This window comes from Nycticebus coucang, chromosome 3, assembly GCF_027406575.1.
Source record: "Nycticebus coucang isolate mNycCou1 chromosome 3, mNycCou1.pri, whole genome shotgun sequence".
Lineage (NCBI taxonomy): Eukaryota > Metazoa > Chordata > Mammalia > Primates > Lorisidae > Nycticebus > Nycticebus coucang.
This window is the reverse complement of record NC_069782.1, coordinates 98,267,313-98,280,006: the sequence shown is the minus strand read 5'-3', so window position 1 is coordinate 98,280,006 and position 12,694 is coordinate 98,267,313. Positions and strand designations below refer to the sequence as shown.

Sequence of the window (12,694 nt, the reverse complement as noted above, 5' to 3'; positions counted from 1 at the left end):
TACAGGTATTTTATTTTGGTATTTCACAACAACCAAGGGGTGGGCATTAGTATCCTTATCTTATGGATGAAAAAACAGGTTCAGAGAAGTGATCATGCATAGGCTGTAAGGCAGGGAGTGGGGATCAACCTAGACCTGCAGACTGAATCTAAACTTTTTTTTTTTTTTTTGTAGAGACAGAGTCTCACTGTACCGCCCTCGGGTAGAGTGCCGTGGCGTCACACGGCTCACAGCAACCTCTAACTCTTGGGCTTAAGCGATTCTCTTGCCTCAGCCTCCCAAGCCGGGACTACAAGCGCCCGCCACAACGCCCGGCTATTTTTCTGTTGCAGTTTGGCCAGGGCTGGGTCCGAACCCGCCACCCTCGACATATGGGGCCGGCGCCCTACTCACTGAGCCACAGGCGCCGCCCTGAATCTAAACTTTTATTTGGTAACAGCAGCTGTTAGGACTGGACGCCAAGGCTGGGGTAGAGGTTGGGGGTTTGGACCCTGGCCATCTCTGGGCACTAAATGGTACAGCCTTGGTCCTAAGAAAGTGGCTTATTTAGGCAGAGGGGGCTACATACAACTGGGTGAGCACCGACTTTGAAGACTCACAGACCCAAACTCTAATCCTGGATTTACAATACCCTGGCTGCATTTATAAAGCCCAGCGAGACTGAGGCCTCCCTGAGCTTCAATTTCCTTACCTGTTGAATCAGAATAGTAACCACTTTTTTGTTATTTTGCGCTTATCTCGTAAGACACTAATAAAGCTCCTGGCAGCCTCCAGCACACAAAAGCAATAATCTAAAGTTGTGATCTGTCCTACAGCAGCAAGTACACCTCCGTTTCAGCAATTTCCCTACCCGACCCAGCTGTACGCATTTCCCTCCAACCCCTTCCTAACTTCTCTTGGGGAAGTGAAAAGACAGCATCTGGAAGGAGTGCCTGAACTGCGTCCCAGGCCCTTGTTGGCCTGGATACCAAAGAGCCAGAGGCGGCTCGGAGGATGGGGACAGGCTGAGGCCTGCGCCTCAAGTCCCGCCCAACCGGCGTGCGCCCTCAGGGAGAGCGGCAGGAGCCTGTGACTACCGGGCGGCCGCTCTGGGGTGTCGCTGTGGGTTTAGCGACAACGTTCGCCATCCGGAGGTTAGGCCGGCCGGGCCGGAGTAGGGAGATGCGCTGCGGTGAGGACTTAAGTGGTGCGCCGCACTCAGACTCAGGACCCGCGAGAATGGGCAGGCTCAGGGACCAGGGTGCAAGGACTCCGTGGCCTCACGGCTCCGGCTTCCGCTCGCTTTCCACGCCCACTTCTTGAATCCCCCTCCCGCGCCTCTCCGTCGACGGACTCCTAGGGGCTAGCCCTAATCTCCGAGAGTGGGCCCACCTTCCCGCCCCGCAGGCTGTCCCATCCCGGAACAAGCCCTCGGGACTCTTGTGCGCAGAGCTGGGCGACGCCTCCAGCCCACGCCCCGCACCTCTCCGCCAGCGCCCGCCCACCCGGGCTCGGCGCCGCCACGCGTGACCGTGCGCGCCGCAGAGCACTTCCCGTCCCGCGCCGGCTCCCTACGTGGGGAACGTGCAGGGTGAAGCCGGACTGGGGGGATTTCGCCGCGTCGCCCGCCCCCTTTCCGGCGCTGGAGGCGGCAGCTGCCGCGCCCCCCTCCTCCTGCTCCGACGCCACCGCCCGGCGCTGCAGAGGCGCGCGGCAGCCAATGGGCGCGGAGGAGGTGGGCCGGCTGGCGGCTGTCACCCTCCCCGGGACGGGAGCGCGGAGACCGGGAGCGCGCGTGCCGCCGCCGCGCCCCGGGCCGAGGGGGAGGAGCCGCCGGAGGAGGAGGAGGAGCCGCGGAGCAGCCGCCGGAGGACCACTGCTTGCCCAGGCTGCGGAGGACCCACCCGCCCCACGCGTGCTGTCCGGCGCTCCACACCGCCAGCATGATCGCCGCGCAGCTTCTGGCCTATTACTTCACCGAGCTGAAAGATGACCAAGTCAAAAAGGTGAGCCCCCGCCCGCGCCGCTGCCGGCGCCCTGGCCGCAGCCTTGCATTCCGGCATCCGCTCGCCGCCGCCAGCGCAGCCGCCTCCATCCTCCCGTGCCCGGCCTTCCCCAGGCCAGCATCTGGTTGGACTGCAGGGCGCGGGGAAAGGCTTGCCTTCACTTCTTCCCAGCATTGTCAGTGTCTCTCTCTCTCTGTTGGCGGGGGATGGAGGGCGACCGGAAGGGTGGAAGACCCTCGAGCCTGGGCTGCTTGCTGCAGTGTCCTTGAAACTGGCAGTGGATGTCAGATAGGGCCCTGGGCCGTGCGGGGAGGTGGCCGGGTGGGGGCCGCCTGGCCCGTCTGTGGGGCCTGTTTGGAAGGGTCCGAGAGCAGTGGGCGGAGGTGTGATCACGGAGATGCTGGGGAGGTGAACAAGCGGCAGGCGGGGGTGCTGGCTGGAATCCAGGCATCCCATATTTGAGGTTCCCGGCGGAGGGTGTCGGCTCTTCTGGAGAAGCTGTCACCCGGGCTCTCCCAGCTGTTGCTGCTGCTCCTTAATCTGAGGACAGGGTGACCGGCCGGCTTCCCGGAACGGGGAGGGGCGCGGAGGCCGCCGGAAACTTTGCTCATAGGCCTCACGTCTGGAGCTGCACGTCTGAATGGAATTTTTTATTCTTCTTAAGCTGTAATTTCCAGCCAGCCCAAGAGCTCAAATAAGAGACACGGTCTTTTGAGTCATATAGAGGCCTCGCCGTGTATGCTTGTGGCACGTGCATTTTTGCACCTGGACCCACCTTCCTACCCTGAGATGTTGTCTTTAAAATCTGTCTAGTGTAAGATACTGTCCACTGGCGGGCCGGAAAGGTATCTCTCTCCCTTTCGCCAGCCTTTCTACCATATTTAAGAAACACCCCCGTGTGGGGAAATACGCCCATTTTATCAGTGCCAGGTCTGACCTAGGCTCCCGACCCGGCCACCCACCCAGGGTGGTGACGTTATTGCTTGGGCTAGCTGGGAGGGACATACAAAGTCAATCTACAGGTGAGAGGTGGAAGTGACAGGCCTTGATTTTCAGTCCTGTAAGGCACAGGATGTTCTGTTCTTTTCCTGTCCACCTAAGATGACTTTCTCATCTGGCACCATAGGACACAGGCCTAGTGAGGGTAGCTACCTCATCAAGGTCACCCAGCAAGTTAGAGACAGAGCCAGGGCCGGGACCTAGTCTCCCCGCTCTTCTACCCTGCAACTTGAACAAAGCTCTTCCCTGAAATCAGCTGAGGGCAAGGGAGGTGCCGAGAGACCCCGCCCCTGGGGACAGTCACCTATCCTGCATCCTATGCTGAGTGGGGACCAGGAGCGAGGTAGTTGAGAGATCGGCATGGTAATCTGCCACCATCCTTGACAGCTTTAAGTGATGACTCTGGGTTGTCAAAGTGTGGGACTCACACACTTGCTCCTGTGGTGCATCCTTGGAGCTTCCTTCTGGCCACTCTCCTCAGGGAGCTGTGTATGCCAACACATGCATTTCATGAGTTTTCTTCAATGATGTTGTGCATCACTGATGCTCTTCCTACTGGAGCAGGGAGGTAGTCCTCCCAGCATGGCAGGGCATGCTAGAACAGGCCTCTTGAAGCCAAGAGGAGTTTACTGCCCTCCTGGAGATGGTATCCTTTGTATTCAAGACAGCATTCTGCTGGGCGGGTGGGGCAGGGTGGGACCCTGGATGACCTTGTAAACCTTAAACATCCACACCCATCACCACCTGTGTGACTACTAGGCTCAGTGGCTATGGCTTCAGGCCCAGCTTGGCCCAGCCACTGAGTTGGGTGGTGCACTCAGTGGGTTTGATAAGTTACACAGTGTCTAGTGGCCCCAGAGCCCTCCACTACCAAGGGTGGCCTGATTCATGTCTTTCAATGCACATTCTGTCTATCAGGCCCCTGCAGGTATCTGAGTGTGGGACTTCTGATTCAATTACATCCCTTCTCATTCTGAGATGATGAGTTGGATATCTTTTCCCTCCATTAGCTCCAGAACCTTGCTGGAGGAGGGTTGTGAGTCCAAAGCTTCCTGTAGATAATATTATTTGTCAAGGAGATTCTTAAAATAAGCTACTCGTTTGCATCTCACTGAGGACTTCGCTTTTTATGGGGAGAGTGGATAGATTCCTGCCAGAGGATCACCTCAACCTGTATGGGGTTCTGCGGCACTGCCATTCTTGAGTGTAGTTCCCAGGAATCTTTCTCGGCTACCTGAGCACAGGCATATAGTGGGTACTTGCTCTACTGACCTGGCCAGCTTTCCCCACTGCTGGGTGTGCAGGAGCTAGGGGACCACATCTACTCTCCTGGGACCCAGAACTTATTAGAAACTAGTCTTTCCCACCCACCCTCACCATAGGAAGGCCGAGTGGGGATGCACGATTCCCTGTTTCTATTGTGGGCTGGGCCCTGCTGCCTGCCACCTGATGAGGACCCAGTGAGGACGCTCCTCCCTCTCACCCAGTGTAGGCGGCCATGATGATTCAGCCCTCCTGCCCTCTGCAGCCTTTGGGGCTCTGGAGGTGGACCTGGCATCCCTCATCCATCTTCTTGCTCTTAGGCCCAGAGATAGGAGAAGAGAAGGTGGGGATGTTTTGAAAAGTGATCATGAAAGAGTGTAATTTCTTTCCTTCTTGCCTAAGAGGTATATCAGTAATTCAACCTTATAAAATGCATCCTGAGTTCAAGTGTCGGACTTCCCAGCGTGGAGTCCCATTTTCCAGTCTGTACCTGCATAATATTGGCTGTGAAAAGGGTGTCCTGGTATTAGGCTGAGCTAAGCACAAAACACATATTTTCCTTTCACTCTTCTAATGCTTTTAGGAGGAAAAGAACACGTGTGTGCTTGTGAAGGATTCTGTTCATCAGAATACCAGATATCTGCTAGTTCTGCAGCTTGAGGCTGGGTTCTTTGACCACTAAGTAACTTTTAAAAAAATTATTAGCCATCTAGGCTTTTTTTCCTTTTCTTTTGTATTTTTTGTAGAGACAGAGTTTCATTTTATCGCCCTTGGTAGAATGCTGTGGCATCACACAGCTCACAGCAACCTCCATCTCCTGGGTTTAGGCGATTCTCTTGCCTCAGCCTCCCGAGTAGCTCGGACTACAGGTGCCCGCCACAATGCCTGGCTATTTTTTTGTTGCAATTTGGCCGGGGCCGGATTTGAACCCATCACCCTCGGTATATGGGGCCGGCGCCCTGCTCACTGAGCCACAGGCGCCACCCCCTCTAAGTAACTTTTAACACTCCTTTCATTTTGTCATCTTCTTCCACTCCGTTTCACCAGGAGGCGCCTGGAGAAGGCTGAGGGATTGCTCAGTGCTCCGTTTCTTTTCTTTTCTTTTTTTTTTTTGTAGAGACAGAGTCTTACTTTATGGCCCTCGGTAGAGTGCCGTGGCCTCACACGGCTCACAGCAACCTCCATCTCCTGGGTTTAGGCGATTCTCTTGCCTCAACCTCCCGAGTAGCTGGGACTACAGGCGCCCGCCACAACGCCCGGCTATTTTTTTGTTGCAGTTTGGCCGGGGCCGGGTTTGAACCCGCCACCCTCGGTACATGGGGCCGGCGCCTTACCGACTGAGCCACAGGCGCCGCCCAGTGTTCTGTTTCTTTTTTCTTTTTTTTTTTTTTGTGGTTTTTGGCCAGGGGTGGGTTTGAACCCACCTCCTCCAGCATATGGGACAGGCACCCTACTCCTTGAGCCACAGGCACCACCCAGTGCTCTGTTTCTTTAAAAGAGGAAGATGGGTCCAGAAAGTTCAGAACTTGGTCTCCCAAGAAAGACTGGTCTTCCTTTCTTTTCCTCCAGGCTTGTCTGAATGGTGCACAAATGCCAGTGGATTTTCTCTGAGTGGGAGCCCCATAACCCTAAATAATTTCCATTGGTCAGTGGACATTGTGATTTGTCCAATGGTCAAACCTAGGAGTCCTTGATGGCTTGGCTCAGAAAAATGGGGGTGGGGCGGGGTTATCCTTAGCAATTAAAGGGGTGTCCCAGGTCCATTTCCTCAGGGCCCATGTGTCCTAGTAGCAAGACCAAGGATTAACCCTCCCTTCCCCAGGCAAAAATGCATGGATGGGTTCCTTATTGCTAAGGGGTGAGAGAGGTGAGAATTAGGAAATTATGGAAAGTGTTTTGAGGTGATTCTGGTGTTGTACAGGTATTCAGTGTGCTCCTTGGGGAATCTTCATTTTATAATTCCTGTCTCCTCTACTTTAGGTGTTCCTCGGTTTTCTCCTCAAGAGTCACTTCATCTGGTTGGATAATTTGGTATAATGTTTTGCAGGAATAAACTGGGTGGGTGGGTGGCTGCGAGGTGCTTCCACATCTGGCCTCACTGCACACTCCTCCCACGCTTCTGCTGTTCTCTGGAGAAGGCATGGCAGAATTCTCCTAAAGAGACTGATTTGCGTGACTGGGACTGTCTGTGTGTGTGTGTGTCTACAGTCAGGGAGTCCTGGTGCAGATGGATAGAATTAGCCAGTGGAGGCCCAGGGGAGATGTTGGATAAAGAGAGGTAGTCCTAAACTTCTGCATCCAGGAATCAGTTATGGCCAGACTGCTGGCACCTGGTCTTTGATTTGAGGGCCCTTAGAATGAAATCTGATCACTCTAACTCAATCATTTCTTTAAAAGTTGCTTGAGTCTTGGGTGGTGCCTGTGGCTCATTGAGTAGGGTGCTGGCCCCATATACCAAGGGTGGCGGGTTCAAACTTGGCCCCGGCCAAACTGCCACAAAAAAAATAGCCGGGTGTTGTGGCGGGTGCCTGTAGTCCCAGCTACTCTGGAGGCTGAAGCAAGAGAATTGCCTAAGCGCAATAGCTGGAGGTTGCTGTGAGCTGTGATGCCACAGTACTCTACCCAGGGCAACAGAGTGAGACTCTGTCTCTAAAAAAAAAAAAAAAAAAAGAAAAAAGAGGGCGGCACCTGTGGCTCAGTGAGTAGGGCGCCGGCCCCATATACCGAGGGTGGCAGGTTCAAACCCAGCCCCGGCCAAACTGCAACAACAAAAAAAAGAAAATAAGTCTTTTATTTTGTGCACAGTAGTACTGTGCTAGGCTGGGGCAACATCCATAAACTAGGCAGAATTGGTCCTTTTTCTCATGGAGCATAATTATTTACTGTTATGACATGTCAAAGTGTAGACTCCTGGGAGGGCATGGACATGCAGTGGGGTGTGGTCAGACCTTGGGTAGGAAATCACTAGTTTAGGAACTGCTAGAGCCAGGCTCCAGGTGTTGCCCCCTAAGTACTTTAGGAAGCTGCCCCTCACCCCTAGTTCTGGGGATGTGGTGAACATTAGCAGGACAGGTGCCCACTGCTATCCAACCTAATAAACCTTAACAGCAAGAGGTTATGAAGCCTCTTAATGTACACTGGGTTTGTGTTTATTGTATCTGATCTTAAAGAAAAATAGGTAAAAATTTTTACTGTTTGATAGGTATTTATTTCTGGAAATAACATTGACTTCTGGTAAACAGTACAGATGGGGGTGCTATATTTAGAAACTTAGTAAGGTGAAGTCAAGTGGATAGTAACAAAAATGTGATTTTGCCTTCTCTTTTAATGGTTTGTTGTGTCTGGGCATCTTGAAACACTTCATTGGTGTCATAGCAGATATCAATTATATATATAATTGAAATTACATTGTAAATGTTTTATACACGGTGTATTTGTGTGTATACATATGTGTATGTGTGTATATGTTTTCATTTGATCTTTCAAAAACCTAGGCAAATTGTCAGGACAGGAAGTATATTCTGTGCTTCCCAGCAAAGCTCCCTGCCCGGGGCATTGTGCTGCCTGCCTGTTTGTGCTGCAGACAGAAGGCAAGAGATTTTCTTCCCCATTTAGAAACAGGCACTGGAGGCCCACCCAGAGGAGATAAGATTTTACCAAGTTGAAAGAATCAGGAATGCGAACCAGAGGACTCTGCTTGCTCACTCTGTTTCTTTGGGGGAAAAACCCATCTTATTTGATTTTAATGGTTTACCTTGGAACCTGTATTTTAATTCTTTCCCCTCACCAATCAATAAATGATAAGCCGGGTGGCGCCTGTGGCTCAGTGAGTAGGGCGCTGGCCCCACATACGGAGGATGGAGGGTTTGAACCTGACCCTGGCCATACTGCAACAAAAAAATAGCCAGGCGTTGTGGTGGGCACCTATAGTCTCAGCTACTTGGGAGGCTGAGGCAAGAGAATCACCTAAGCCCAAGAGCTGGAGGTTGCTATGAGCTGTGACGCTCCAGCACTCTACTGAGGGCAACAAAGTGAGACTCTGTTTCAAACAAACAAAATAAACAAACAAACAAAAAATGATAAGCTGTAATTTTTTTTTTTTTTTTTGAGACAGAGCCTCAAGCTGTCACCCTGGGTAGAGTGCTGTAGCATCACAATTCACAGCAACCTCAAACTACTGGTCTCAAGTGATTCTCCTGCCTCCACCTCCCAAGTAGCTGGGACTATAGGGGGCTGCCACAACGCATGGCTGTTTTTTGGTTGCAGCCGCCATTGCTGTTTGGCGGCCTGGGCTGGCTGCGAACCTGCCAGCTCAGGTGAATGTGGCTGGCGCCTTAGCCTCTTGAGCCACAGGTGCCGAGCCAACAAGCTATAATTTCTTATTGTGAAATATTTGAGGTACATTAAAAACACTGAGGTTTACATAACAAACACCTATTTCTACTACTTAGCTTAAGAAATTACAGACACGGGCGGCGCCTGTGACTCAATAATAAAAATGAGTCATCTGGCCCCATATATCGAGGGTGGCAGGCCGGCCCCATATATCGAGGGTGGCAGGCCGGCCCCATATATCGAGGGTGGTGGGATCGAACCCGGCTCCAGCCAAACTGCAACAAAAAGTAGCTGGGTGTTGTGGCGGGTGCCTGTAGTCCCAGCTACTTGGGAGGCTGAGGCAAGCGAATCACCTAAGTCCAGGAGTTGGAGGTTGCTGTGAGCTGTGATACCAGGGCTACAGAGGGCGATAAAGTGAGATTCTGTCTCTTAAAAAAAAAAAAAAGAAATTATAGACATCGGGCGGCGCCTGTGGCTCAGTGAGTAGGGCACCGGCCCCATATGCCGAGGGTGGCGGGTTCAAACCCAGCCCCGGCCAAACTGCAACAAAAAAAAAAAAATAGCCGGGCGTTGTGGCGGGCGCCTGTAGTCCCAGCTACTTAGGAGGCTGAGGCAAGAGAATCGCTCTAAGCCCAAGAGTTAGAGGTTGCTGTGAGCTGTGTGACGCCACGGCACGGTACAATGAGAGACTCTATCTCTACAAAAAAAAAAAAAAAAAAAAAAAAAGAAATTACAGACATCATTATAAGTACATTGCAGACACAGTTCAAGACTCTTTATGCCATATTTGATCAAATTCCCTTCTCCCTCCAGGGGTGACCTCTCCTGAATTTGATGTTTGAATTTGATGTTTGTCATTTCTGTTCATGTTTTTATACTTCTATTACATATGCATTTGTCTATATACAGCATATAGTATTGCTTTACCTGGGTTTAACCTTTTGTAAATGGTGTTGTGCTGCACTTAATCAAGCAATATATGGTTTTGCTTTGTGTGTTTTTGGTTTTTTGCGTGTGTGTGTGTGTGTATGTGTGTGTGTGTGTTTGTTTTTTTTAGACAGAGTCTCACTATGTCGCCCTCTGTAGGATGCTATGGCATCACAGCTCACAGCAATTTCCAACTCTTGGGCTTAAGCAATTCTCTTGCCTCAGCCTCCCAAGTAACTGGGACTACAGGTGCCCGCCCCAATGCCCGGCTATTTTTTAGGTGTCATTGTTTGGCAGGCCCAGGCTGGATTCGAACCTGTCAGCTCTGGTGTGTATGGCTGGCACCCTAGCCGCTGAGCTACAGGCGCCAAGACTCACTTTGTGTAGTTTTAAACTTTTTAAAATGGTATACTATATGCATCTTTTTGCAACCTGCTTTTTTTTAGCTTAATATTATATTTTGAGAATTTTTTCCATGTTCTGTGCAACTGTTTCATTAATTTAAATTGCTGTGTGCTCTTTGTTTAAATACACAGTTAATTTATTCATTCTTCTCTTGATGAGCATTTGTTTCTTTTTTTTTTTGAGACAGAGTCTCACTATGTTGCCCTCTGTAGAGTGCTGTGGCATCACAGTTCACAGCAACCTCCAACTCTTGGGCTTAAGTGATTCTCTTGCCTCAGCCTCCCAAGTAGCTGGGACTTACAGGTGCCTGCCACAATGCCCAGCTATATATATATATATATATTTTTTTTTTTTTTTCTTTTTTTTTCTTTTCTTTTTTTTTATTAGGAGACAGAGTCTTACTTTGTCACCCTTGGTAGAGTGCTGGGACATCACAGTTCACAGCAACTCTAGCTCTTGGGCTTAGGTGATTCTCTTGCCTCGGTCTCCCAAGTAGATGGGACTACAGGCGCCCACCACAACGCAGCTATTTTTTTGTTGCAGTTTGGCCGGGGCTAGGTTTGAACCCACCACCCTCAGTATATGGGGCCTGCACCCTACTCACTGAGTCACAAGCACTGCCCTATGCCCGGCTATTTTTTTGGTTGCGGTTGTCATTGCTGTTTGGCAGGCCCAGGGATTCGAACCTGCCAGCTCCGGCATATGTGGCTGGCTCCCTAGCCACTTGAACTACCAGCGCCAAGTTGAACATTTGTGTGTTTTTTTTGAGATAAGAGTCTCACTTTATTGCCCTGCGTAGAGTGCTGTAATGTCACAGCTCACAGCAACCTCCAGCTCTGGGGCTTAGGCAATTCTCTTGCCTCAGCCTTCCCAGTAGCTGGGACTACAGGTGCCCGCCACAATACCTGGATATTTTTTTGTTGTGGTTTGCCTGTGGCTTGCTTCAAACCTGCCACCCTCAGTATGTGGGGCTGGCATCCTACCAACTGAGCCAGAGGCGCCAAGCATTTGTGTTTCTAAATGATAGACCAGGCTGCAGCGATCAACTCCTGCATGTAAGCAAGTTTCTCTAGGCTCTAAGCTGTGTACCTAGGGCTGGAATTACTAGGTGGAAGGGGGTGTGTGTCTTCCCACTTGTAAGATTTTGTCAAATTGTCTTCTGTGCATGCGGGTTTGCATTCTTCCTCAGATGTATATGCAGTTGCTGTTTCACCCTGACCCTTGGTGTGATCAAACCTTTACGAATTTGTATTAGATGATTTTTATAGTCTGTTTCCTTTCTCAGTCATTCCCATTCATATCACAGCATTCTAGCTGAGTTTAAAATTAGCCCATTTCCTAATTTACCTTATCAAATAGAATCCTTGCTACAAAGTCTTACTGAGTGAAGTTGACAGCTTCATTGACTGCTGCTGAAACACTTGCACAGCACTGGGGGTGGCAGTGGGTGCAGAGGAAGGCTTATCGTGGCTTTTTGTGGCCCCTTGCGCTCTAGCATGACCCCTGTTAAACTTCTCTGGAAAGTAGAACACACGTGCTTTCACTCACTCACACGCTCTTCCTGGATGGATCTGACCCGACTCAGGCAGAGCAGGCTTATCAGTCACCTAAACCTGCCCAGCTCTGTTCAGAGAAAACTCAGCCAGTAGCTTCTCAGGCTATCTTCCGTAAAAGGAGAGGGGACTGTGCCCCTGCGGCAGGGAAAAGTGTAATGTAAAGTCGGCAGCCCAGCCCTTTGCAAACAAGTTGAGCTGTCCCTGTGCAAGGCAGAAAATGTCGGCTCAAGGTCTCCAGGAGAACATGTTGAGACGTAGAGGGTACTAAGAGCCTGTCTTTTCTTCTTACATGGGTCTCATCTAATCAATAGTAGTAACAATACTAATTGAAGCAGGTGTGGAATGCCTGCAACATTTATTGCCAGGTACTGTGCTAAAGGCATTATAAGGTTAGCTTGTTTCATCCCCGTGAAGGCCCTGTGAGATTAGTGCAATCCCTTCTCCACCTTTGGATGTGGATCCCGAAGCTCTGTGAGTAAATGCTAGAGCCAGTGCTCTGCCCCATCGAGGCTGATGGCAGAGCTCCTGCTTTTATTTATTTTTTAAAATTGAGCTACAATTTGCCTACCATGAAAGTCACCATTTAAAGTGCACAGTTCAGGCTCGGCGCTTGTAGCTCAGTGAGTAGGGCACCAGCCACATACACCAAAGGTGGCGGGTCCAAGCCTGGCCTGGGCCTGCCAACAACAATGACAACTGCAGCCAAAATGTAGCAGGGCATTGTGGTGGGTGCCTGTAGTCCCAGCTGCTCGGGAGGCTGAGGCAAGAGAATCGCTTAAGCCCAAGAGTTTGAGGTTGCTGTGAGCTGTGACGCTATGGCACTCTACTAAAGGTGACATAGTGAGACTCTGTCTCAAAAAAAAAAGTGCACAATTCAATGTTTTCTTTTTTTTTGTAGAGACAGAGTCTCACTTTATGGCCCTCGGTAGAGTGCCGTGGCCTCACACAGCTCACAGCAACCTCCAACTCCTGGGCTTAAGTGATTCTCTTGCCTCAGCCTCCCGAGTAGCTGGGACTACAGGCGCCCACCACAACGCCCGGCTAGTTTTTGGTTGTAGTTTGGCCGGGGCCGGGTTTGAACCCGCCACCCTCGGTATATGGGGCCGGCGCCTTACCGACTGAGCCACAGGCGCCGCCCAGGTCAATGTTTTCTAATACATTCACAGAATTGTGCAGTTACCACTTCTCTAATTCTAAAGCATTTTCATCACCCCCATCTTTTTA

At 50.9% G+C, this 12,694-nt stretch overlaps 1 protein-coding gene across 1 annotated transcript in view; it reads left to right on the top strand.

The window, feature by feature from the left end:
• The first annotated feature begins 1,759 nt into the window (after positions 1-1,759).
• HK1 (hexokinase 1) overlaps positions 1,760-12,694 on the top strand; it is an 89,443-nt gene continuing 78,508 nt past the window's right edge. The window contains exon 1 of the mRNA XM_053586603.1: positions 1,760-1,985. Within this exon, the coding sequence (XP_053442578.1) occupies positions 1,923-1,985 (63 nt within the window). The 5' untranslated portion in view covers positions 1,760-1,922. The remainder of the gene's footprint in view (positions 1,986-12,694) is intronic.